General features: G+C 43.5%; 2 protein-coding genes across 4 annotated transcripts in view; one reads left to right on the forward strand and one right to left on the reverse strand.

The window, feature by feature from the left end:
* Positions 1 to 25,059, forward strand: part of TBCD (tubulin folding cofactor D) — a 172,793-nt gene that overhangs the window by 53,896 nt on the left and 93,838 nt on the right. For both annotated transcript variants that reach the window (XM_066586653.1, XM_066586652.1), the window contains exons 11-14: positions 1,147 to 1,283; positions 3,207 to 3,267; positions 6,167 to 6,241; positions 9,681 to 9,775. In XM_066586653.1, the coding sequence (XP_066442750.1) occupies positions 1,147 to 1,283; positions 3,207 to 3,267; positions 6,167 to 6,241; positions 9,681 to 9,775 (368 nt within the window). The remainder of the gene's footprint in view (positions 1 to 1,146; positions 1,284 to 3,206; positions 3,268 to 6,166; positions 6,242 to 9,680; positions 9,776 to 25,059) is intronic.
* On the reverse strand, positions 12,267 to 19,223 carry ZNF750 (zinc finger protein 750). Of its 2 annotated transcripts, none has more exons than XM_066586654.1 (3): positions 19,092 to 19,223; positions 13,655 to 15,110; positions 12,267 to 13,285 (listed from the first exon to the last, which is right to left on the reverse strand). In XM_066586654.1, the coding sequence occupies exons 2-3, from the start codon at positions 14,986 to 14,988 to the stop codon at positions 12,697 to 12,699; spliced, it is 1,923 nt and encodes a 640-aa protein (XP_066442751.1). In that variant the 5' UTR covers positions 14,989 to 15,110; positions 19,092 to 19,223; the 3' UTR covers positions 12,267 to 12,696. The 2 variants fall into 2 exon arrangements, with proteins under 2 accessions (XP_066442751.1, XP_066442752.1); XM_066586655.1 differs by lacking the exon at positions 19,092 to 19,223 and adding an exon at positions 17,963 to 18,133.

Consider the following 25,059-nt stretch of genomic DNA (forward strand, 5'->3'; position numbering starts at 1 on the left):
CATCTCTACCAAAATCTTCCCTCCATTTATCCTTCTTTCCTGGGAAATGTTCCATGTTTATTTGGCCTCTAGACTCTAACAATGCTTACGTCATCGAGGCTCCTGAGTTACATTATGGGAAGGTGTTCGCTGGGGAAGAAAATAGCTAGTGACCAAACTATTTGCTTCATGTCACAGGCATGGGATGAGTAAGGGGTCCCCCCACGGGCGGAGAGTCCCTGCCGCGGATCCGTAGCCAATACCACCCATAGCATGCTAAGAGAAATTGATTCCTACTGCACACTTGCGGAAACCAATTGTGGTTTCCACAAGCGGGGGAAAAATCGCAGCATGCTCCATTTTTACACACGGGTGGCTTCCATTGAAGTCAATGGAAGCCATCTGATCCGTGGCCCGTCCGCAATGAAAATTACGGACAGGTGGTGGATTCCGCTCCTGTAAAAAAAAAAAAAAATCTGTACTATGCATGCTTGACAGCGAGCCGCTGGATCCATCTGCAATACATATTACTTGGCGACAGGCCAGGTACGCGCGAACGCCGCTGGTGGCAGAGCCAGATTCTGCATGCGGAATCCGGCTCTGCAGTGTGCAGGGGGCCTAAAGCAGCTGTGCAGTGTGAAGACTTGAGCAAACAGCTCCGTACATCTCGCCTGCCTTGAATCCCTCCTTGGGGAAGCGATCTATTAGGGTTGTCTAGAGTCTTTGCTGAAGTTTTTAGTTTGCAGTTCAGCTGACCTATAATTAAAAACAAATAAAAAACTTAATCTTAAACTTCTTGCTGTGTTAAAGTAACTTCACTATCCAACAATTCCCCAATACATTTGTGTTCTAATAGTCACTCCATTTAGGAGAGGCGACGATACAGCAGGGGTGTTATGAGGAATGATTTGCCTTTTGCGCTATGTCCATCGAAGCTTGTTAATGAAGCGATTCTCAGTATGGAAGTGCATTAGGGGATGAACTATGTCGCCCTATAGCTCCACATAACATTGCACATTCTGCCAGAGGGGTCACATATACAGGGATGGTTATAGGAGATGATGGCGTTAACACAGATCTAGGGGGCCATGGTCTCAGGAGTTTGTCCACATGGACAGGATGCATCCTTTGCGTGGGATGACCGCACTTATCTCTGTCTCTACCCAGGTATCAGCGCGGATCAAGGTCTTTGGCTGCAAATTTGCTTCAAACGGCTACCGGCATCCAGAATTCAGCTGCTGCGTCTTCCCCTGATCATGCCGATGAGGAGTATGACATCCCTGAGGAGATCGAGCATGTTGTGGGTACGTCGTGATCTATTTTGTTGTCTGTCTTCCTGTGTCAGCTCCTCATCTCTTCTAGCTGAAGGTACCTTTTATGCCAGGCGATTATCGCCATCTCTGGAAACTGCGAATTCGGGTGATAGTCATCCTGTGTATAAACTGCCACCAACAGGGCACTGAGGAAGAAACCACTCATGTGTTGGACTTGCTTGGTCTTTACTTAAAAACCAAGCAAATGTTGGGCCGTGTAGATAGGAGTCGCTCAATCTTTGGCAGGTGGGCTTGACCGATCCCGGCCCGCTGCACCTCCATTCACAGAACACTGCTCGGGATTACCGGAGAGGAGCTGATCGTTGGTCATGTTGTGCATGCGATGAAATCAATGGGAGCAGAAGCGGCTGTTACACGTCCGGCACTTCTGCCTCTGACACCAGGGTCGGACACGGAAATGTAATAGCCGCTTCAGTTCCCATTGATTTCAGTGGGAGTGAAGCCAGTTATAGGGACAGGAGTCTAAGTGCCCTGACACGCATCCAGCCCGCAGCACTGACAGTGGCCAGACAATCAGGTGATGCAGCGGGTCCCCAGCGATTAACTATTGGCGACCTATACTCATGATAGGTTATCAATCGTTGTTGCCCAGAAAACCCCCTTAATAAAGAAACATTTCCTTTCTCCAAACCTTTCTCCAATAAAGAATAATTAATTGTTAAATTCTTCACCAAATTACAGATTTTAGTACTAATGTAATCGTAAAGGTCTGTAAAATAAGTTCACTTATTTATTTGACACAGTAGACATCCCAAAAAATAGAAATATATTAATCAGTAAATCATCTGTACTCTAAGTTGTATCAGTATGACCTTAAACCGCCCCGCAAAGAATAAGCCTTCATTTGGGAACGTCAGCGGAAAAAAAAGTTATTCTCAATGTGACAACAAAAAAAGTGCTAAAACATAAAATATTGCTGTATTTGTATGTGACTTGTTACTTTTATTGCACGGTCAACAGCCACCCCCCTACCCGCCACCACTAAAAACTATGTTGCAGTTGCTGCTTCTCTCCTTCCCCCACACAAGAGATGATCTTGCTTAATGCTTAGCTCTGATTAATGCTTGGCCCCTAACAGTTCCTGCCTGTCTATAGACTATAAAGGTACAGGTGTCACATGACTGGTAAGGAAGAAGGGTAAAGCTTTGGGTTTAAAAGTTGTTAAAGGGGTAATTTGGGGAGGAAATGTGCTTTCAAACTGGTTCAGAGTAATGCATTACATAAAGACATACTGTCCTGCACCACTGGTTCCTCGCTGGTTTTTACTTCAGGCTGCAGAGTGATGACATCCCCACATAAGGACATGTGAGCGCTGCAGCCAATCACTGGTCGAAGTGATTAGTTGGGATTGGTTACACTGTTCACAAGTGTTGGTGATGTCATTTTTTCTTTTTAGTTATTCCACAACTTTGAACCTGTTTAAGAAAAAAAAAAAAAAAACCTCTCCGGATTGCCCCTTTATAACCAAATTAAGCCACACCATAAGGGGTTAAAAGGGGTTCTATTTTTTTAAAAACTTCTTTCCAGACTCCCACAGCTCTTTTATAGGGTTTCTCCAGTGTTCCGGTTAGTTCATCTGACTTGATCACTGGGATAGTGCGATGTATAGAATACATACTGTCACATTTACAACTGTTCCCTGTAGTATCTCCACTCAGGTAGGTCTCCTCCATAGACTTCCGTAAAGCAGCACCTACCTGTTTTTGGAAAATTTTTGGTTTTCGAATACTGAAAATAATAGAAATAGGAAACCGACCTTCCAGAATGTCTCTAATGCAGATGGGCATGAATAACCTTTACTGGGGCCAAGCTCCTTCATCCTCTCTCCCCATGGTGCCAGCTCTCCAGGGTATTAGTGCTTGCCTGTAATCGTCTCACTTTGCCTCCTTACAGAACAGTTGCTGGTGGGGCTCAAGGACAAAGACACCATTGTGCGATGGTCTGCAGCGAAAGGGTATGCCAACCTGCTTCATGCTGTATAGTAAATAGTGGTTGATAGATTAATTTTTATTTATTTTTTTTCTCCTGCTCCGACCGTTAAAGGTCTCTTTCACAGTTGGCAGAGCAAACATTATTGTAGTGAAATTTGCTGAGCCCTGCAGGCATTATCTTGCTTTGTTTGCTCCCTTTACTTCCTTGTAACAGTTGGCAACCAAATCTTCAGCTCATGCACCGTGTGCCCGGTCCGTCTTCTGCACTACAACCTCTCATTAAGAGAAGAGGGCAATAATCAAAAGGGTCTACTGTGAAGAAATCGCTGGATCGATCAAGTTTGAATGATGCGCAGTCAACGATTAACAAGGATTGGTTCGCTGATCGTTCATTTGAAGCCAGAGCAAAAATCAGCGTTGGTTTGTTCACTAAGCATTCCGTTTAAACGCCAGTCGTTCAGTCGTTCTTATTCACTGGTGCAGCGATCTGTACCATCCTGTTTAAAGAAAAAAATGTAAAAAATGTACCATTATGTTTAACCCCTTCCCGCCACAGGATGCAAGGTTACACCATGGCAGGGCGGTACTTATGGCAACATGAAGTAACCTTACGTCATGTGGATCTCGAGGGATCTGAAGAGATCCTGCGCCATCTGGCAGCGGGAGCTGGCTGTTACTGATAGCCGGCCTCCCACTGCACCAGTGGGGGTGCATCAGGACAGCGACCCCTGCTGTTAACTAGAGATGAGCGAACGTACTCGTTTCGAGTAATTACTCGATCGAGTACCGCTATTTTCGAGTACTTCAGTACTCAGGTGAAAAGATTCGGGGGGCGCCGGGGGGCAGGGGGAGGCGTGGCGGAGTGGGGGGTAGCAGCTGGGAACAGGGGGGAGCCCTCTCTCTCTCCCTCTCCCCCCCCCCCACTCCCCGCTGCAACCCCCCCACTCACCCACGGCACCCCCCCGAATCTTTTCGCCCGAGTACGGAAGTACTCAAAAATCGCGGTACTCGGGCGAAAAAGGGGCGTGGTCGAGTACGCTCGCTCATCTCTACTGTTAACCCCTTACATGCCGCCATCTATGTAGATTGCAGCGTGTAAAGGGTTCACAGAGGGAGCGCTCTTCCTCTGTGACGTCATTGGAATCCTGCGATGTAATCGCGGAGGGCCAACGGGTTGTCAAGGTAAGAGGACTCCAGATACAGGCGTCCTGCTTTGCCATTGTCTATGATCACTATAACCAGCGATAAGGCATTGCAGTACAGAGGGCCTGCAATGCCTTACCATAGCGATCATAGCTGCTATGGGATCAGGTCCCCATCAGGGACCTAAACAGTCTAGTAAAAACAACTAACATTTTTTTTCTGCTCATTTTCTCCGCTGTTTTTATAAATTTAAAAAAAAAAAGACATATGCGGTAACATCGTGTCCGCAACAACCTGTACTATAATTTGAGCATACTAATTATCCTGCGCAGCAAAAACGTTGGTGGCAAAATGCTGATTTTATTCATTTTATCTGCAAAAAAGCACAATAAAAGTGACCCAAAAAAATATTTGTACCCCAAAATGGTACAAAAAAACCTACAGCTCGTGGCGCAAAAAACAAGCCCTCACAGAGCTCTGTTCATTGAAAAAAAAAAAAAAGTTATGCAGCTTTGACTGCAGCGATGCAGAAATAATTATAATTAAAAAAGGGGGGATTATTGTGCAAAAGTAGAAAAACCTAAATAAAAATTATAACGTTTTTGGTATCGTTGTAATCGTACTGGCCCGCAGAAAAAATGTATTGTCATTCATGCTGTGTGATTGACGCTGTAAAAAAAAAAAGAAACAATGGCAGAATTCATGCGTTTTCTCTCCCTGCTGTCAAAAAACGAAGCAAAAAAAGTTTTACAATACATTATATGCCCCCAAAAACAGTACCAATAAAAACTACAGTTCGCCGCGCAAAAAAAAGCCGTATACGGCCGCGTCAACAGAAAAATACAAAAGTTATGGCTTTTGAGATCTGGAAATGAAAATCCCCAAAACATCGTTGCGTCCTTAAACCCAAAATAGGCCATGTCCTAAAGGGGTTAAACTGGCCATCCGAGCGAACTGGGTCATCGTTTTCTCTTTCGCTCTGGCAAACTATTTCCTATTACTTGTAAAGGTACCCCAACTCTGACAATAATAGTCATTCAGCTTTTCTGCAGAGGTGATTGTAAAGCCTGCAGCAGTGATCTAGGCGCTATATAGATAAGATTTGCCCTTCAGGACCTTGGAAAAGTTGTAGCAGCTAAAAAAAATCTATATTGCATGTAACTCAGCCTACCCAGGAACAGATATAAAGGAAGGCAATACTCGTCATCCAACTTTCCTGAAGTCCTGAATGGCAAAGTTGCCTAGATGGGCAGTGATACATTTTCATGTTCTGTATAGCCAGTAGGTAAGAAGACTTGCTGTTCTGCGCCATAGAAAAGCATGGGATGCCGTATGTTTTGGGAGCTGTAATAGCAGCCATATTGATTATCATTTAAAGGGCTTTCATGCTAATTTCTTAGTAATGCAGCAGTATATTGCTACATAACTAGGTGCATTTACTGTTCAGGTCCCTGGAAAGGCGTAGTGGGAGCGGTTGTGGCAGGCATTTTGGCATTGCCATTCTGTTTTTTAGATTCCGGTTTGGCAGATCTGCCTACTTCTGCCATCATTCTTCCTTGGATCTGCAATGAGGCTCTTCAGGTCTCCAAAGAAGCTTGTAGGAGCTGTCATGGTGGCCATATTGCTTGTCACCCAGCTTTCCAAAGGGAACAGCTTATAATGTGACAGAAGAGAAAAACTCAAGGACGTTCATTTACTTGTGATTTATCTTTCTTGTGTCTTTATTTCACATTATTTGACTGCAGAACTTCTACCCAATCATTCATTTTCCTTTTCTAGGATCGGACGGTTAACGGGAAGACTCCCCAGAGAACTGGCCGATGATGTAGTGGGGTCTGTCCTCGATTGCTTTAGGTAACCATGAAATTAAGTTTACTTACCTGAAATATGTCCCTACTACAAAAAAAAGGGGCGTCACCCAATCAAATGGTCAGTGCTTCGATAAAGGCCCATTTACACGTAACAATTATCGCTCAGAATTCGTTCCAGCAACCGAATTTGAGCGATAATTGTTACATGTAAATGTGGGCATCGGGCCCTTTTTGTTTGAAGGATGATTTTAAGGTGAACTTTAAAATCCATCATTCAGCTACTAGAGATAAAGCAAACAGGCTGTTATCTCTGCGGGGAGATGGCAGTTAACATTGTATTCTGCCGACACCCACAAAGAGAACAATGCAGCTGTGTGCACAGCTGGGAGTGTGATTAATCACACACTGGGCTCTGCAAACAGCTCAAGGGGGCCCATTTACATTGAAATGAAGACGATAGTGTTAATGGCCATTAGTGGTTATTAATACTTTATGCAAAACGATTACTAAAACTTTCAATCTTTTGCATCTAAATGGACCTTAAGTACTTGCCGAGGATCTCCTGGAGATTTCTATCAGGAGGATTGTCGCCACTGGGGGGGGAGGAGTCTTCTTCTGGCCTGGATGAGCAACAACCCCTTCCAGTGCATATGGGTCTGGGCTTATGACTTGTGGTTCTTTTTTTTATTGGGTCTTACAAGAATTGAGCTTACATCAGCATGCTTTCACCTTGAATATGATAGATATAGTGAATCGGTAAAATTAATCAGATTTAACCGATTATATGCATATACATTCATATTCATGAGTCAAGTTCTATGTAACAACTAAATATATATATTGGTGATGCAAGAGGAATAGAAAGAAAGAACAGCAACAATGTAACATTGAGTCATCTTATCTCACGGTGAACCAGCGTCTAATGTCATATAACACAGCCAGGGATTCCAATGGGGCTCTGTTGTTTCTGATCACCAAGTATATATTGTATACTGGACATCTTAGATATACAGTAAGTCACCAGCTTCTCCCCTTATGTTATTACCTTTATATTAAGCAAGTGGATCCAGATAGAAGGTTGTCGCATCAGATCCTGTGTAAGGCTGGGGAGCTGGGGGGTTATTTGCTGAGAATATCTACAAAACTGTTCCCTGTAAAATGTTAGGAGGATTTGCATAGCCGTTCTTGGTGCACCTGCGGACCTGTGACGACCTGCGCTCCCCTCCCTCCTCGCAAAGCTGCTCAAGACTCTGATCTGTGATACGCCCCTGTCGCTTCATCCCTGTCCTCATTTAACGTCACTGCCCCCTACTAGATCAGCACACCCCTCCTGAAGTACTCTGTGCTGTGGGACACTACTTCTTCACTATGTCACCCTCAGTTTGTAACCTTCCTAAGATTGGCGCACCCTCCTGCCGAAATACTCAGTTCCTGCAGGGGTCTTACTCCTTCCAATTTTACTGCACGTGGCAGCGTATCTCACGCTCGCTGTCTTACACAGTTTTTCCTTTCTTGTTTATATTCCCCGCGCCATCGCTTAGTGACGGCATGTGATATATGCTGCCCATACACAATGAAATTGCGCATGGGCACGCGGATATAAGCTGTCATAGAGAACAGTTGGGCTCTATCGTGCGTATATATGCAGCAAAATAGAACATGATGCGTTCTTTTTTGCGCTAGAGTAATACACAATTCCGACACGCTGATTTGAGTGGAACTGTGTAAGGCAATGCAAGTGCTTGCGCTTATCACATGGGCGTACAGCGCACGCGTAATGCGCGGTATTCATACGCCCATATGAGCCCGGCCTCTCACGAATAGGTCGGTTTCTGCGAGCGTATTTCCGAAGCGGAACACTAGAGTATGACCATGAAAGCAAATTGCATGTGGTCACATATTTACGGGGTTTTCAGCATGGATGTACAATGTATGACAGCGTATCGTCCGCACGGAAGAACGATCACAAGCAGGGAATTGCATCAAAAAGTTGTCCAACCCCCTTCTGTCCCCAAGGTGTCTTTCTCTTGTGCTGCCCGTAGTAAGATGTTCTGAGAGCCTTCAGGACAGGATACTGATCTCTAGGCTTGAATGGTTTATGCTACCTGTTTTCGAAGCTACTTTAAAAAAAAACAACCCTTAGGCCGCCTGCACACGGGCAGGTCGGACCCTGCATGCGGGATTACTGCAGCGGAGTTCGACCCAGTGCCCAGCCTGTGACCCAGCTTACCTCTCTGCCATCTTCTCCTCTGCTGCTGATGTGTCGCCGATTGCAGAATCGCCGCGGGGTGGACGGCTTCCATTGATTTCAGTGGAAACCGGACGTGCATGGCCCGCACAAAATCGCAGTGTTCCGCGATTTCTCAACCACAAGTGGAAAATCTCAATAGATTTCCGCTCGTAGGCAAGAAATCAAGATTTGCCATAGCACGCTATGGGCTGGATTTGCTGCAGAATCCGGCGGCACAATCCCGCTCCGGATTTCGCAGTGCAAATCCGCCCGTGTGCAGGAGGCCTTATTCTTGTGGAGGAAGAGCCCCGAAGAACAAGCGGAGGTTGCAGACAGCAGTCTGTATGCTTTGTTGCTCCCCAGACTCCTTCCTGCATTGTCGGCCCACAATTTCCTGCTTTCCTTATACCATTTGTTATCCGGTCTCCTAACAGCTTGTGTGTGAATTTGCGTCCATATGCAATGTAATTGTGTATGCACTGCGGATCAAGCGCATCCATAGAGATCAATGGAGCCCATACACACTGAGTCTGCGGAAAAACAAAGCATGCTGGGATTTTTCTTCCGCTCACAGAATCTGCAATTCCTACCCGCAAGTGTGAGCGAAACGGTGAAAGTCAATTCATTTGTGTATCATACGCGCGGACGGAGATTGCCGAATACGCATTTCAAATCCATTCGCGTAAGACCGGCTTTGGTCTGTGTCTCAGGGATCCCACACACTTGCGTTTTTTTTTAACGCTGTGTTAATGCTGCGTTTTTTTTACGCAAATGTCAATGAGACTTTCTAATGTTAAAAACGCATCGCAGGTTTGTGCTTTGTGATTTTTGTGCGATGCATTTTTAACATTAGAAAGTCCCATTGACATTTGCGTTTAAGAAAACACAGCGTTAAAAAAAAAAATCGCAAGTGTGTGGGAGCCCTTAACATAAGCAGACGACTGTCATAAAATACTCCGTGCTTCTGGGTGACCCTGCTTCTTCTTCATTGGCTTCCTAATGTCCACATTATGACACATAGCAACCCTGTCCTCACTAATGTAATGACCAGAGAGGATGGGTTACTGCCCCCTACAGGTCGGCACACTCTTCTCCTGTGCTGACCCTTCCACTATGTATGTCTCAGTAGCTACTCCTCCCTATCCCTCTTCTCATATCTCGGCCTTCTCCCTTACATGTAATCTTCTCTAAGTAATCCCTTATTTCAGTAGGTATTTGAACATGTCATATTTTTGCTTTTCTTTTACCACAGTTTCCAGGAGACTAACAACGCTTGGCACGGGGGCAGCCTTGCCCTGGCAGAGTTGGGTAGGAGGGGACTTCTGCTTCCTTCACGTCTGCCTGATGGTAAATGGTTTAATCTATTATTACGTGTAGAACTGATTATTTTTCTTTGTATTGTTTGCTCTTGACAAATACGGATGTGTAGGGTGCAAGAAGCTGATCTCTAGCTGTGATGGACGTTACGGCTGGCTATGATAGAAAGATGGCAGAAGACCTATACACAGATAGCTGCAAGGAGTCACAGACTGGGCACATGCTCCCTGCCCACCACTAACAAGCGCCTACAATGGGCAGGTGGTGTTCCATGGTTGTGGCCCATTCAGCAGGATAATGCGCCCTGCCGCACTGCAAAAAATTGTTCAGGAATGGTTTGAGGAACTTGAGCAGGAGTTCAAGATTTTAACTTGGCCAAATTCCACAGATCTCAAGCAGAAGTTACCTGGATCAGCAACTTCCAGTACTTTTGCCCAGTTCCCCATCAAGCTTTCATTATTGCAGAACAAAAAGTCCTTCAGCCGACTAATATATTTTATGCCTCACTTCCTCACCATTTTCCAGATCCCTGCTTGCTATCAATGAATGAAAGTATTATTATCAATATTAGAGCTGAAGGTTTTTTATAGTTATAAACTCCTCGTCAACAGGGCAAACTTCTTAATAGTTAGTTACAATGTATCAGTTTGCAGTCCAAGTAAGTTAACTAGACGATTTTCTTCACTAGGTTTTAGGTATTTTACAGTATACTAAATTCCCCAATTTTACCAATTCTTCAAAGTCTCTGATTGCTTTTATTGAATGGTACCTTGATTGTTCCCTACCAGAGGATGAAGTACAGTGATCAGACCATCACACAACCAACACAGGCTTTTATTCTCTGGAAGTCCACAATGAATGATCCAACACAAACCGTACCAGAACTTTGCAGTATTGGCCAAAATGTCTTTCATAATAAAACAGTGGCCTGGGACCTTGTCAGCCGTGAAGGCCTCATTTGCGATGTGTAAGTTTGGTACTCAGGCCATTCTTATGAAGAATCCTTCAAAGTAAATAAAAACTTATTTGTATAGTGCCAACTTATTTCACAGCACTTTCAGGTAATTTATTTATTACCCCCCCCTCCCAAGCTGGGTACTCATTTTACCGACCTTGGAAGGCTGAGTCAACCTTGAGCCGGCTACCTGACCAAAGCAGGGATTGAACCCGCAACCTTCAGGTTGTGAGCGAGAGCTTAGGACTGCATTTCTGCTGCCTTAACATTCTGCGCCACACAAAGAAACACATGCGAACATAGCTGTGGGGCCTGCAAGTACGGACTCGTACCTCGCCCTGTAGGATGCACGCCAGCTACATGGTGGACAGGCACTTTGTACGGTCACTCAGGGTGAAGCATTGGGGGGGTAGGATGTGAGCGTTGCTGCAGAGTTGTGCTATACATGTAACCTTGTGTTCTATAACCTGTAAAACCATTGTCTGCTGTCACATTCCTCCGCAGGCTTCATCCCTGTAGATATCCCTAGATGAGCATTCAGTTTCTCGCCTCAGGCTAAATAGCAGAATAGATGTACATTGTGGGTGTATGTCGAGATGAGCTGTCGCCTACTGCCATCTTAGTCGCAAAGTCACCATGCCCTACAAACACCTGTTGCCTCCATTGTCCTCCCTGTTCCTCCACCACAAGCTGTTTCCTTACAACTAAGGGCTCATGCACACGTCCGTATGCATAAAGCGCTGTTTGTATTTATGCAGTGTTTTACCGCTGTGTAGCACAGTAATCTCACGCATGCTGTCATGTGCAGTCAGACTAGTTCTTTTTTTTCCCCCCGCTCTATCTCTTAGCGGTGTTGCATATTGTAAATGTGAATGAGCCCTAACATGAAAAGTTAAAGACAAATCACTTTCTCGTGGGTTATGGTGCAAGGCCGGGGCTCAGGCGTGTCTAGCCACTTGGGTCCCATCACTGTAATAAAGTTCTTTCAGCAGGTGTGGATTTAAAACCCCCGCCTGCTGGAAGGGCTGTGTCTGATTGGCTGAGCGCTCAGCCAATCACAGGCAGCATCAGCCATTCATTGAATGACAGCTGAGCACTGCCTGTGATTGGTCACAGTGCTCAGCCAACCACAGGAAGCACTCAGCCATTCATTAAATTCAACCAGCAGGGGAGGAGGCCAAAATTAATTATTCCATTCACCGCGCGTTACACGTGCGTACATCGCTGTGAGATTACGCTCATGTGAGCCTGGCCTAAAGCAAAGCAGGTATAGATATCCCATTTGCCATTCGCTTTGATATTCACAGAGGACAGCAGCATGTGGCAAACTAGGTCCATCAAATGGCCACTGACATTTCAAGGTATATGGATAACGTGATACGGAGATGGTATGTTTTCTATGGCAACTGAAGTAATCAGGTCCGCTGCAGTACAGAGTATTTTTGGGGAGTATTGTGCTGATCTTGTGGGTGGTCACAGACTAAAAATTACATAGTGGAAGCAGCGGGCTCCCCAGGAGCACTCGGGGTTAACTATAACCTTTTAAGAAATACACAGTACAGAATATTATCTGATATATAGCGTTTATTATTTTTTTTAATACTTTTTCTCTTCATTTTGTGTTAAAAGCTGAACAAACGGCATTTATACATAAAAACGTGGAAATGTCCAAATATGAACAGCAAGTCTGTACAGTTTCTACGGCTGACATAAGACCCTCACCCTGCAGCAGCGCCTGGTATATATTATACAAAAATAAATATTACCAATATAAATATTAAGTCCCGACCCAAATCCAGCACGGGGGTCCGGGGAAGCAGCGGGGCAAGAGGAAAACCTTCCTCAGCTAAATATTAGCTTCATTAATTCATTAGAGTCTGCACTCATCAGTGAGTCTATAGACGGGGAGAACTTCAGATAACCATTAGTGCTTGACCCCGCCAAATACAAGGGTCCCCAGAAAGCAGCTGCAGTCTTTTAGGTGGATAGACATCTTCTAAGACATCCTTTGCCTCTTCCGCAAGGTAAAGACTCTGTTGTAGTCAGATGTTTTTGTTTTTTTAGTGGTCATTTTGACCACCTCTTTGGGGTTTCCCCTTTTCTGACCCTTCGGTTTGCTATGGCTTACTTCTCTCCGCTCACCTGGAGAGTTCACAGCTGATTGCTCTGGTTTAGCCACCTGTGTCTCAAAATTGTCCTCCTCAACCGCCCGGGCGGCTGGAGTGGGGCTGTATGATGCCAGTTGGCAAAGGGCCACTGCCGCTGATTGCTTTTGCTCATCACAGTTCTCCATTAGTGCCTTCACATCAGCCATGGTGACACTGTCTATACTTGGTGAAAGCGATCTCTGGCTTGGAGAACCTTCTTCACTGTCTTTCCTTCCCATGTCTTTGACGGATAGGTTCAGAGGCATGTCTTGCTCCATAAAGTCAGTGTCGGTTGGTTTTTCTGGTTGAGTCTCTGTTTCCAACTCTGCTTTTTTGGAGAGGTTAAGCGGTGCAAATGTATCGTCTTCACTGCTCATTGATGCGTCACGGTCCTCAGTAATGCTCTCCGCGGTGGACAAGCCCTCTTCATTCTCAGAGCTGAAATAGAAATTAGTGCAGGTTAGGGACATGCTTACCAAGTTAGTTTTTAAAGCTTTCTACCTTTCCCTACTACGTTTCCATTAATGTACTAGCTGAATTCTTCCAAACATCTCTATGGGAAGTTAAGAGGTGGTCAGGAGACCCTTTTTGGGGTAGAAGCAAAGCATCAGAGAGATAAGAATCTAATATGTCTGCTCCCTGTTCTCTCAATTTAAGATGGCAGAAGCCAAGTGGAAGGCCTACATACACATTAAATTAGAGATAGATTTAATCAAAATCAACTGGATCAGTCTACAAGATGTCAATTTTTAATTTTGGCACAAACTTTATCATGCCCGTTTCGTTTTAGAAGTTGCTTTAACTTACCATGGAGAATCTCCTCTGCTCTGTGATGATTGGGAGTTTGGATTCTTCCTCACCGGCTTGAAAGCTGTAGGGTTTTGTCCTACACTGTCCCACTTTCCTAACATAGAGGTAGATTTGCTGGAAAGGTCAAAGATTCCTTCAAAACCTTGACTGTTCTGAGTGAAGTTTGTTGGACTCGGTCTGCCAGGAGAGCCAGTAGCAGCACTAGCAGCCCGTGGACTCATCTTGAGGCTCTCTCCTTCATGTTTATGCTCGTCTTGGCCGAGTAGCACATCCTTTTGGCTGTCCACTTGCTTCTGAGCTGGGTCTAAGGGATAATAAAGTGGTGGGCTTGATGTTGGGTACAAGAAAGATACATTGTCCATAGTTGCTGTTGTGGAGGCTTTGGTCAGGCCATGTGTTAACTTGAGGCCATAAGGTAAAAAGGGATGTTCAGCCGGTCTGTAGAAGCCATACTGCATGGCTGAGTTTTGCTGGAATGGATGTATTAGTCTATAATCTATCGATGGGTTTAATGGTTTTGACAAGGAGAGTCCTGAAGATTGAATGGGATGAGGACGGAAGAGTCTGTTGTCTGGAGAACCATACACTGATAGCATTGATGGATCATACATGCACGGGAGGCTACCTGGCACCCCAGTCTCATAATATTTGTATTCCGGTACCATTGGACGGATGTAATGGGGGATTGTTGACTTTGGACCAAGCTCGGGTGGAACTAGTTCTCCAGTTTTCCATAGGGTCGGTAACCTTTGGAAAGCAGACGCCTCACTATGGACTGCTTTAACTGTACCCATTGGTGGAATGATTTCTGGCAAGTGGCTTCTCTCTGTACCATTCAGATATCGATGTTCTCTAACTGGCATAAAGGCTGATGGCCTCAGAACCCCTTCAAAACCATTGGCCTTTGAAACTGGGCTCTGCTCGGTTGGTGAACGTACGGCAATATCTTTGTGGTTGATTGACTTTTCCATATAATCATTAGTTTCCCTATTTTTAAAGTCCACAGTGTCTTTGAGATCTTCCCTTGTGATGTCATGATGAGCTTTAGAGTCGAGCTGTCCATTGGCCACAACAGGTGTACACTTCACAAACCTCTCAGAGGACGGTTGTTTGGACTCCGCAACATTCGACTTTGGGCTCTTGACTGCTCGATCTTGCTCTGTAACTAGAGTGATTGAGTTTTTGCAAAGCCCATACTTCATGTGGTTGAAGAGATGAGATTTCTCGTTGCAGGTGAATGGACATTGGAAGCACTTGTATTTGAATGGCTTTCCAGGAGGTCTTGGAATGTAATGTGGCTTCTTTGGCTTACGCTCCTTTAATACAGACATCTTCAAGTTCCCTGGTTGCCCCAACTCACTTTCTTGTCTTATGCAGAACTCCAGTTCTTCATCTTAAACCACTTTCTCCGAAACGTTTGGTTTAAAGTCGCCTACTTGGCGAAGTTCTCTATCTACAAACAAGAAAAACAGAAGAAATTAGGATCAGAACTTTTTGCTTTTTATTAAATAAAAAAAAAATCAGCATCTGGGAAGACTATTACCTTACACACAACTTCCAGCGCCCACTGATTGCATTGTGACTTTCCTAATCCACATTCATGACAGTATGTTTAAAGGGACTAAATCACCCAACTTTTTTTGTATTAATTAAAACCAGATAGGGTAACATTTTCTATTTTTCTATTATTTTTTAATTTTCTGATTGGTAGAATTTTTTAATTCTGTCGTCTATACCGGACTATGGAGGCGGACATCTTTCCTAAGCTACATTTAGAAGATATGCTTTATGGCAGCCTTATGGGCCATTTACACAATGGACAGGAGGGGGTCATTGGCTTTGCATGGGAGACTGTGGTAGACATGCTCTATAGCTTGCGCAGGGGGTCATTCTGCAGGGAGGGGAGCAGATAGTCACAACTTATACCTATAGTGAGTGGTGGATCCTGCGTTCTATACGTAGAGGTGGCCTCTCAGTGTAATCCTGTCCTGTTAGTGAGATGACTGCTGTTAAGCTTTCTTTACAGATCAGGAAGTGACAGACTAGTATTCGGCTCTGTGCTCCGTGTGAAAAATACAGGATTTTAGGATTATTTAAAAACTATAGATTGTTACCAAAAATGTTAAAAAAAAAATCACCAAGAATTTTTAAAAAATATGTTAAAAACACAAAAATGTGATTTATATAATAGGTCAGGTCATGGTGACTCTTTCCCTTTAGAGTACCTAGGCAAACTGGCTTAGCAAGGGGGTAAATACTTCAACACTCCCTCATTATAATAGGAGGGTGATTGACAGTTCTGAAAACCAAAGCGCTTCCAGGACAGACCCACAATTAAATTACCTATCCTATGGGGAGTACATGAAGATTGTTAGACCTAAGTAAGGCAAGTTACATAAGAGCGTGTTATGGCTGCGTGTCTCGGCCTGACCGCGGAGATTCTGAGCCGGACACTGAACATGAGATACTGTACCTGCGGTCAGACGCATAAATGCTGCTATAATACACTCATGGGAAACCGCCCTTGCCTACACATTAATATCTGTCCATATGGGAATGAAACTAGTTTTTCCTTTCCTACTATACAGGCTTTTTTCGTTAATACGACGACCTACAGCAGTGCTCTCCAGCTACAACTTCCAAGGGCCATAAGGGTATGCCGAAGGTTGTAGTTTCACAGCAGTTTGAAAATAACACCTTTCCATAGAATTGGAGGAACATAAGCAAAAGTCTTTATATAGAGCTAAACCATAAGATACTAAATATCAAGGAACATGTGAAGAAGCAAAAATTCGACACATTTTTATCATTACAGATCCTTTTACAATATACATTTTTAATACATCATTTAAATCTGTATTAAATGCCAGTAAGAAAACGGTGGGGTGTATATATGTGTGTATGTATGTATGTAATTTATGGCGTCTTTTAGAAGCTATGAAAATGCCACCAACAAAAAATGTGTGAAGAAGCCTTTAGTAGTTTTTACAGGTAGGAGAAGCAGTGGAAAACCTTTTTTTTTTGCCTATTCTCCTTCCTCGGTTCCCTGTAGATACAGCTTGTACTGGCACGTCTCTATTTTCAACGATACTTAAGGCGTGAGAAAGTGGTGCAGTAGAGTTCTCATGACTGTGGACTTAGGATGTGTTATGGCACGGATTATGAAGAAAAAAAAGTGATTTCACTACTAGCTGGGAGCACCATGATTGTAAATGATGATTGTTACAAAACCTCTGACAGATAACTTTGGAAAACATAAAAACTAATTGCCTGTGAGCCCCGGGGCACCGAATTCTAAAGAAATGTCTTTATTCCCTTCAAGTGGTTAACTCATATTAGCATTATGGGAAGTCTGATTAGTCCACAATATAAAAACTGACGCCTGGGAAATGAAGAATCCAAGTGCTGGGGAGTAAAAAAAACTAACTATAAAATATTGCTGTGATTTGGCAATGATCGTCTACCGCACTTCATGGGATTGCGCATATATATATAAATATATATAAAACTTTTTTTTTGTGACCATTACTTACTCCACTCTGTTTCATAACAAAGATTTTGCAGAAATTTTTTTTTTTTTAATATTAATTTCTTTTCCCCCTGGTCTATGAGGAGCATGTTATAACGCCTTGCAGCTTGGTGTTATTTCTTAACCCTTAACACTCTCTTAAAAGCTACAGGGCAGTCGCCGTGATGGGGATTGCAGTTTCAGGTTTTGGTGGGTATAATGGGAATGTACTTGGCATTTAGTGTTTGATCTGATTGAGTGTTGTTGAGCTGCTAAATGCGTTTTCACACAGGGGAGGTATGCAAATTTTCTGGATTGGGCCCAACACTGCTGGAATCGGATCGGACTTCGAATGGGCACAACAGTGCTGGTATTAGATCGGACTTCGGCTGGGCACAACAGTGCTGGTATCAGATCGGACTTCGGCTGGGCACAACAATGCGGGTATCAGAGTCTATGGATATATACGAAAGTGCCAGTGCTCTTTTCCCCCCGCCTTTGAAGGTGACTGTTGTCACAACAAACGGGAGAGAACGCTTTCTGAGGCCGGTGCTGCTGTTACCAAAAGTGTATAACTTTGCATATCCATGCAATTGTGGATAGAGCTGATTCAATTGCAATTGCCTACTATTGTTTCCGAATACAAGTTAAGTTTCGGTCTAACTCCTCTCAGTTTCTGTTAACTTCAACTTTCTCTTTTTTTTTTTCCCCCTTCAATCCTGTATAAATAATGATGCCCACCTTTAAATATTTATTGCTAAAAGTTATACCCCCCCCCGGTAATGATATTTACTCACGGTGAAATGGATGGGTTCTCAGCGAAGTCTTAAGAGGAGCGTGGCATAAGTGGCATCTCACTAGGGAGTCGGTGTAATTTCTGTGTAAGGGCATATTCTAATTAAATCCTGTGATGTGGCATTGATTGCATAACCCTAGGACATGCCACTGTCACCCTGCTCGAGTGTGTCGCAAGCGAAGTTTCTGTTTGGTAGCTGTTCGACTAGTTGGACTTGTATTGAAGTATCTTGAGCGTGTGCGTATATATGGATGCATATATATAATATATTCATAAGAGGTGTGGATATGTACAAGTTATAGGGAAACCTTAATGATTTCAAATGTTTGCGTGTGTGTACATACATACATACATACATACATACATACATACATACATAGTGTGTGTGTACTTTTCAACCACATAAGTAATACTGAGTAAATGCCACATATAAAACATTTTCTAGAACGACTAGTATGTTCCACCTGTCCTATGCGTGAAATCCCGTCCTATGTAACTATCACACATTGTCATACACCTAAGCCTCCGGCCATCTACAGACCAGCTTCCAGGTATCGACTCTGACTTGGTATTCAAGGAAATCTTATTAAAGTAGTCTTTTAATTGAAAAACATATATAATATAATCTAATATATATATATATATATATATATATATATATATATATATATATATATATATATATATATATATATATATAGTGGTTTTTTTAATTGAACATTGTACATATCTGAAGAGTGTAGTGAAGAATGTACATGTCTCGAACACAATCTCTTATTCTATACTATATTACTACTTTTTATCAATTTTCTAGTTATTTACTCAATTTTTTTAAAAGCATTAAAAAAAGGTGAGTAAATGGCGTTGAGTTTAAGACTCTCTTCATAACGTTTTGATTTATCTTCGTTGCGTTCTCTTTCTTTTTGTTTCATGTTCTTTGCTCACTCTTATGTAATTAAGAGAAATACGTCCGGGCAAAGCACCTGCTGGATTAAAGTAGCAGCCAAGACACTGCTAGGCGCTCCAGGTAGAAGCCTGCTCTAATAACATAAAGCACTAGTAATGAAGGAGCAGATGATAAAGAGGAGATTCCTGATCTAAATCGGTATAAAGTGAAGAAGGGTTCTTACCAGATGGAGCAGAGCTCTCCCTGAGTGTGCCGGCTGCTGCTGCTGGAGAAGTACCTGTTCTCTGACTTCTTACAAGGAAGACTGATCTCAGCTGTCTCTGAGGGAGGGATTTAAAGTACAGGAGTTGCACCCTGAGGCTGTAGAGATGCACCTGATATTCTTCGTGCCCTGAGCTCCCATGCATTGTGTGCACAATCAATATACTTCTTTCTTTTACTTAAACCCCTGTCTTTCTATGCAGCAAACAAGGGTGAGGACAGCAACAGGTCCTCTAATCGCCTACGTTCAAGGTGTCTGCTACGTGCGGCCATGGTGTCCAGAGCGGATTGTGGACAAGTTAATAAGTGCATTTTATTACATGGCAGCTTGGTTATGCCTGTTTTTTGGTTTCATATATTTAAACCTACATTATTATATCATGGAGAAACTTCACCTGATGACATTTTCTAGAAGTACTTATCGTTGTTTTGTACATTTTTTACATTTTTACAGTTTTACATTTAGTGGTTTATTTTTATTCATATTTATGTGTTTTTTTTATATATTTTTTTTCGCTAATACATATTGGTTATACAGTTTTCATTCCATCATTATTTTTTTTAAACTTCATATTAATAGTAATAGTGCTTAGATAAATATAAACATATACATGTATATAGTATAGGGGCATATTCCTGTTTTAATGGTTGAATGAGTGCTACCATCTTTCTCTGATAATAAGACCTACCCCAATAATAAGCCCTACCCTGATTTTCAGGGAGAGGCTTGAAATAACCCCCCCCCCCCCCAAGAATAAACTCTAGCTACACTACTTAAAAAAAAATACTCACCTTGCCGCCAGTGTCTGGGTCTTCACGCTGGTCTCCGACACTTCGGCAGGTTTCCGTGTCAGCCTGACCAAGGATTCTCTTCTTTCTGGTAACAGAGTTTTGAATTACCCTGCCTCCGGCAAGCGAGTGTTGTGATTGGATCGAGCGCCAGCCAGTCGAAGCTGGCGCTCGATCAGTCACAGCCATTCAGTGAATGACATCACTGAATGGCTGTGATTGGTTGGATCGATTTACAGTTCATGGTCATATCGATCATCATTTCAGCCATCTTGTTTCTCAGTGATGTCATGGTTTTCAAAAATAATAATTGGCTATTAGTTTAAGTTTCGAAATACAGGTGCGGCATAGAGTAAAAAGAGTCTTGTACCATGTTAGGTAGAAAAATCCTCGTTTAAATACTTCTGTCTTTTTTTCTACAAGAGTATTATAGAGCCGATAACTTTATTGGCTCAGCAGAAAGATTAGATCCGTTGCTTTCGCGGCGATTTAAGGCTCCTCCATCAGGCTTGTCAGGTTAAGGCTGATGAAGGGGGTCTTGAACTCTTGCCTATATCATTTTTCTGGTTAGCCAGTAAAGTTATCGCTTTTATAATACTTTTGTCTTTTTATTATACAAGAATATTTAATATTACAAAAAATACAGGCACAATTGCGTGGAGGAGTAATTGGAAAATATTGGCAACCTTTTTTAAAATTCTCTACAGTTTTCGTTAATCTTGTTGTTTGGTGCTGTTTACTTTACATTTGTGCCTCTTGTATAGTCTAAACTGAAACAAGCAAACAAAAAACAGTTATGCAACAGAGTAGAACTGAGAAGTGACAGCTCAAGGTAGCACACCCTGAAACCACAGGGTGGAAACAAAGCTTGGGAGTAATTGCCTACAGGTTTTATTGAGCTTCAAAGGTAGTAGAAGCTGGGCTGAGACTCCCAGTGGAGATGGTGGCTAGTGAGTGTACAATCAAAGGATAATGCTTTTAGTTTAGGAACTGGGACCCCAGACCTAAGTTCTTAATTGTTCTGTCACCCTCAAAAAGTATAAGTGTGTCATTGTCCTGTGACCCCACGTCTTACCATACCATTGTCCTGTGACCCCACGTCTTACCATACCATTGTCCTGTGACCCCACGTCTTACCATACCATTGTCCTGTGACCCCACACCTTACCATAACATTGTCCTGTGACCCCATGTCTTACCATACCATTGTCCCGTGACCCCATGTCTTACCTTATCTTTATCCTCTGACCCCCGTGCCTTACCATACCTTTATGCTGTAGGGAGGTGACAGGTTCCCTTTAAGCCTCAAGTTAAACTTTGCTACATCTGTATGTAGCATGATATGTCTGGGCATGTTCCATCTAATTCTATAGGAACCTGTGACAGCTAGTCCCTACCTCCACATGGATGTGTATTGTGTGTAGAGCCTGTATACACTCTGTTGTTTACTGTAATTAATGCTAATCATGACCTTTAATACATATGCAGCTTTTGTGGCAATGAAAGTGGCAGCACAGAGTCATTCAGGAGATTATGGCAGGAGCAGAGTCCTTGGCAGCAGAGTATTTGAGAGAAGTGGGCTACAGGGTCCCTGAGCATTACAGGGGGTATATAAGGACAGATTTGTGCCGATTTTGGGGAAGGTGGTGACCTGTCCAACCAACTAGATTTGATATTTTCTCCTTTTTCTCATGGTAATCATACACAATCTGAAACAGTTTGGCATTTTCATTAGTTTTTGTATTCCCAGGTACTTCAATTAAAAGAAATACTTGATTTTTTAGACTACAAGATGCACTTTCCAGTTAAAATGTCTTACATCTTACAATAGGCAGTTGGCGTGCGAAGTCTCCACTCCTGATCAGTCCGTGTCCTCTGGTCCACCTATTTCCTCTTACATGGTTTACTGGGTATTTTCATAGCCTACATACAACGGCTGCAGTCTGCTGCTCTCCAAATCCAGGACCTTGGTTTCCACCAGCGGTAGAAGGACCAGATTCCCATACTGCAGTCTTCTCAAGTCCACCTCTGCCCTTCTGCTTGATGCTTGCTGTTAGTTCTCAGAGCAGTAGTTTTTCGGTATCTGCAAGGCATTGGGATCCCCTCTTCCCCCACAATGCACTGCAGCACACTGGGGGTACAATGGTGGCCTACAGACTGAGTAGCAGCAGCATGTAGGAATTAAATTGGGGTGAGTGCCTACGAATTGAAAGCCTCAATTTCTCAGCTCCCCCCTATAAGAACCCACCCTGCCTGAGAAATATCCTGCCCCTACCCCTCTCACCCCCTGGTGGCACATTCTGTGGCCCTGCTTTTTTTCATTTTGTCTCCCTTCCATCCTATATACCTTGTGATGAAAACAAGGATTCCCTGGTTTTACAATGACTGTGTGGCACTTGGTGGGCATAGCGGAATACCAGCTCCACCAGACGTAGTTTATACCACGTGGCATTGTTAGAGGGTACCGGGATGCGGTGACACTGCTAATAAATGCCACTGTCCGTAGTAAATAAAATATTAGGCCAATCTTCTACCCTAGAACATCAAGAAAGGACCAGTTCGTGAAATTAAACCTTCAACCGCCTTTTGGAGATTTTAAGACCTGGTTGTTTCCTATATTATCAGATGTCTTATAATCTGCAAAATATGGGTGAATAAGACAAACTTTAGAATTTACTCTTTTTTTTTTTTTTATCCATTTTTTAAAAATTCATTTGGCTACCACTCGTCACTATGGACCACGCAGGCAAACGACCTTGGGTTTACTTGAAGAGCTGGAAATTCGGGTGGGTGACGGATGAGGTCAGGCTGTGTTAAAGCAACAAAGACCGTGCAGTCTTGTATTTCAGGTTTCACATTAAAAAAAGAAGAATATGAGAAAAATCACCAGCCTTTAATGTCTGATCTGGAAATACCCCCAGACCACTGCCAGACCTCCGTGGCATGCTTCAGAATACTATGGAGTTCATCTATGGAGCTGCATAAACCTTTTATCTAACTACATAGCTATGCAGACTTGTCATTGAGAGCCCTAAAATAGGTGGGTGTCACCCTCTATATACGGATTGTTGTGACCGTTACATTGGTGCTCACCCAACTTTTCCAGAAATGGCTAGATTGAGAAACGAGAAAAAGAATTTGAAGATTTGAATTCATATTTATTGTTGAAAATGTAATTTTTAAAGGCCAAATACACTCTTAGACAGAAAACAATTGCTCTGCTAGAAGTTGATGTTTTTCTGCAAAACTTGGCATGCAGATATGTAAATGATGGGAGTTGTGGTGATTAGATGGACGGTTTTGTCACCGGAGGCCCTAAACTGGTTCCCCCCTTGGCCTATAAAAGGCTCTCGGAGGCTCCTTGTGTGTAGTGACCTCTTCTTCCGCTTGTGTAGAGCTTGTTGACCACTAGACGCCTCTATGACGCAGAGAAGAGATTTCACCCCGTTACCAGAGTCTGAGAGGGGCGCATTATTGGGATGTGAGAAGCTGGATGGTCGTATCGATGAATTGTCCCCCATCGGGCGTTCTGACCAGACTGTTAGGAGGTGTTGGGACCAGTGACCATGAGGGCACACAAGGTGACCGAGCTCAGGACGCCCCCTACAGACCACCAGTAGAGAAGAGCGTCTGATCATTCGACAAGCACAAGCAGATCTAACTATTTTGTTTGCCATCCAGAGACAGATGGCGCCATCGTTACAGGCCGCTGTGTCTGTTGGATCCATTTCCAGGTTCTTGGCTGAAGGACATTTAGTCTCCCAGCACCCATTACATGTACTTGACACCCATCATCTCCTCCATCTGCAATGGTGTCGTGAACAACGAAACAGGACTGCTACGTGGTGGAACTGGATTGTCTTCAGTGACGAATCCAGGTTTAGTTTGAGCACCAGTGGCTATGTTCGTGTCTAGAGCCCTACCGTAAAGTTCCATAAAGTTTCTGTAATGCGGCATCCAATACTCTAGGTGCTTCTTCTAGCCATTGATGTGATTTTGTGCTGTTCTTCCCTACGACCATCTGATTCAGAAAGCCTCATTCTCACTGCAGCTTTAAGAGAACTGCTCCTATTATTTGGACTTCTACAGAAGAGATGCTCGGAGCAGGCCAGTGTGGGAAATCTGTGGTAAGGTGAATGCGCTGCAATGGGAAGCTGCAGCTCGCTCGCTGAGGTCCCATGTTCCAACCTGCCAGGCTGTGCACAGTGTGGGCGGGAGGCAGCAGGTGCGTTTTAATACCTGTAGGCTACAGCTAATAGGAGAGGATCAGTTCCTGCACTGAGAAGGCTCAGCAGGTGGAAGACACCGAGTCTCTGGGGAGATTGGACAAAAATGGGAAAAATAAATGGCTTATAGATCGCACAATATAATTAGTAGGAACTTTAGAAATAGTAAACCATGCCCGATATTCTGCACCACCTCTGAGCCCTGCGACTTGGATGAGATTTGAGTCCCCTGAGCAGCCTGGAGAAATGTACTATAGCGTTTTAGGGATGTAGACTTCTTTCATAACATAGGTGGCATTCATTACTGAAACACGTTGGAAACTTCTTTGAAGGGCAGATCAAGCCACAAACATTCAGGTGGTTTGGATCAGCCAGAGACTTTAGAACCTGGACCCCCCAGTGCGAAATGTATAAGGTGGCAGAGATGGACCTTAGAGCCCCACAGCCACCCGTCGCTGCAGCCCCTCTTATCTAAAGCTTCTGGAGTTAGCTGATTCCAAAATAAGTGTCCTTGATACATTTGTTGCGTTTTCAGCATGTACTTTTTTAATTCTTAGCATGGCCGAAACCCATTGGAAAACTAGGCTTGCTCTGTGTATACGGGAGGTCCACGGAATAGATAGGCTAATATGTAGCAAGCTTCACGGTCACTTGCTGATATATTTCGGAATAAAATGCGCAGCAGAAATGCGTTACCAAACTAATATATCTTCTGTCCTGCTTCAGATACAGCAGGAAGGCAGATTTCTTAAGAAGATGTGAGCGCTGGTTCGCCGTGCGTTACCCTTGGAGCAATCCTATAAAACAGATCAACCTAATAGTGAGATGTTTATTGGCGTAGGCGAATAATAGCGTTTATTAACATCACCAACACATATCAGCGATGTTTCGACACTTAGGTCTCCTGCCCACGGG

Source organism: Eleutherodactylus coqui, chromosome 13, assembly GCF_035609145.1.
Source record: "Eleutherodactylus coqui strain aEleCoq1 chromosome 13, aEleCoq1.hap1, whole genome shotgun sequence".
In the NCBI taxonomy this organism is placed as follows: domain Eukaryota; kingdom Metazoa; phylum Chordata; class Amphibia; order Anura; family Eleutherodactylidae; genus Eleutherodactylus; species Eleutherodactylus coqui.

What these genes read in the sequence shown, in the direction of transcription:
- ZNF750 (XM_066586654.1), bottom strand. Translation starts at nt 14,988, where the DNA reads ATGTCTGTATTAAAGGAGCGTAAGCCAAAGAAGCCACATTACATTCCA. An exon ending in AGCAGAGGAGATTCTCCATG is followed by an intron (nt 13,286 to 13,654) that starts GTAAGTTAAAGC and finishes TTTCTATTTCAG; the next exon opens with CTCTGAGAATGAAGAGGGCT.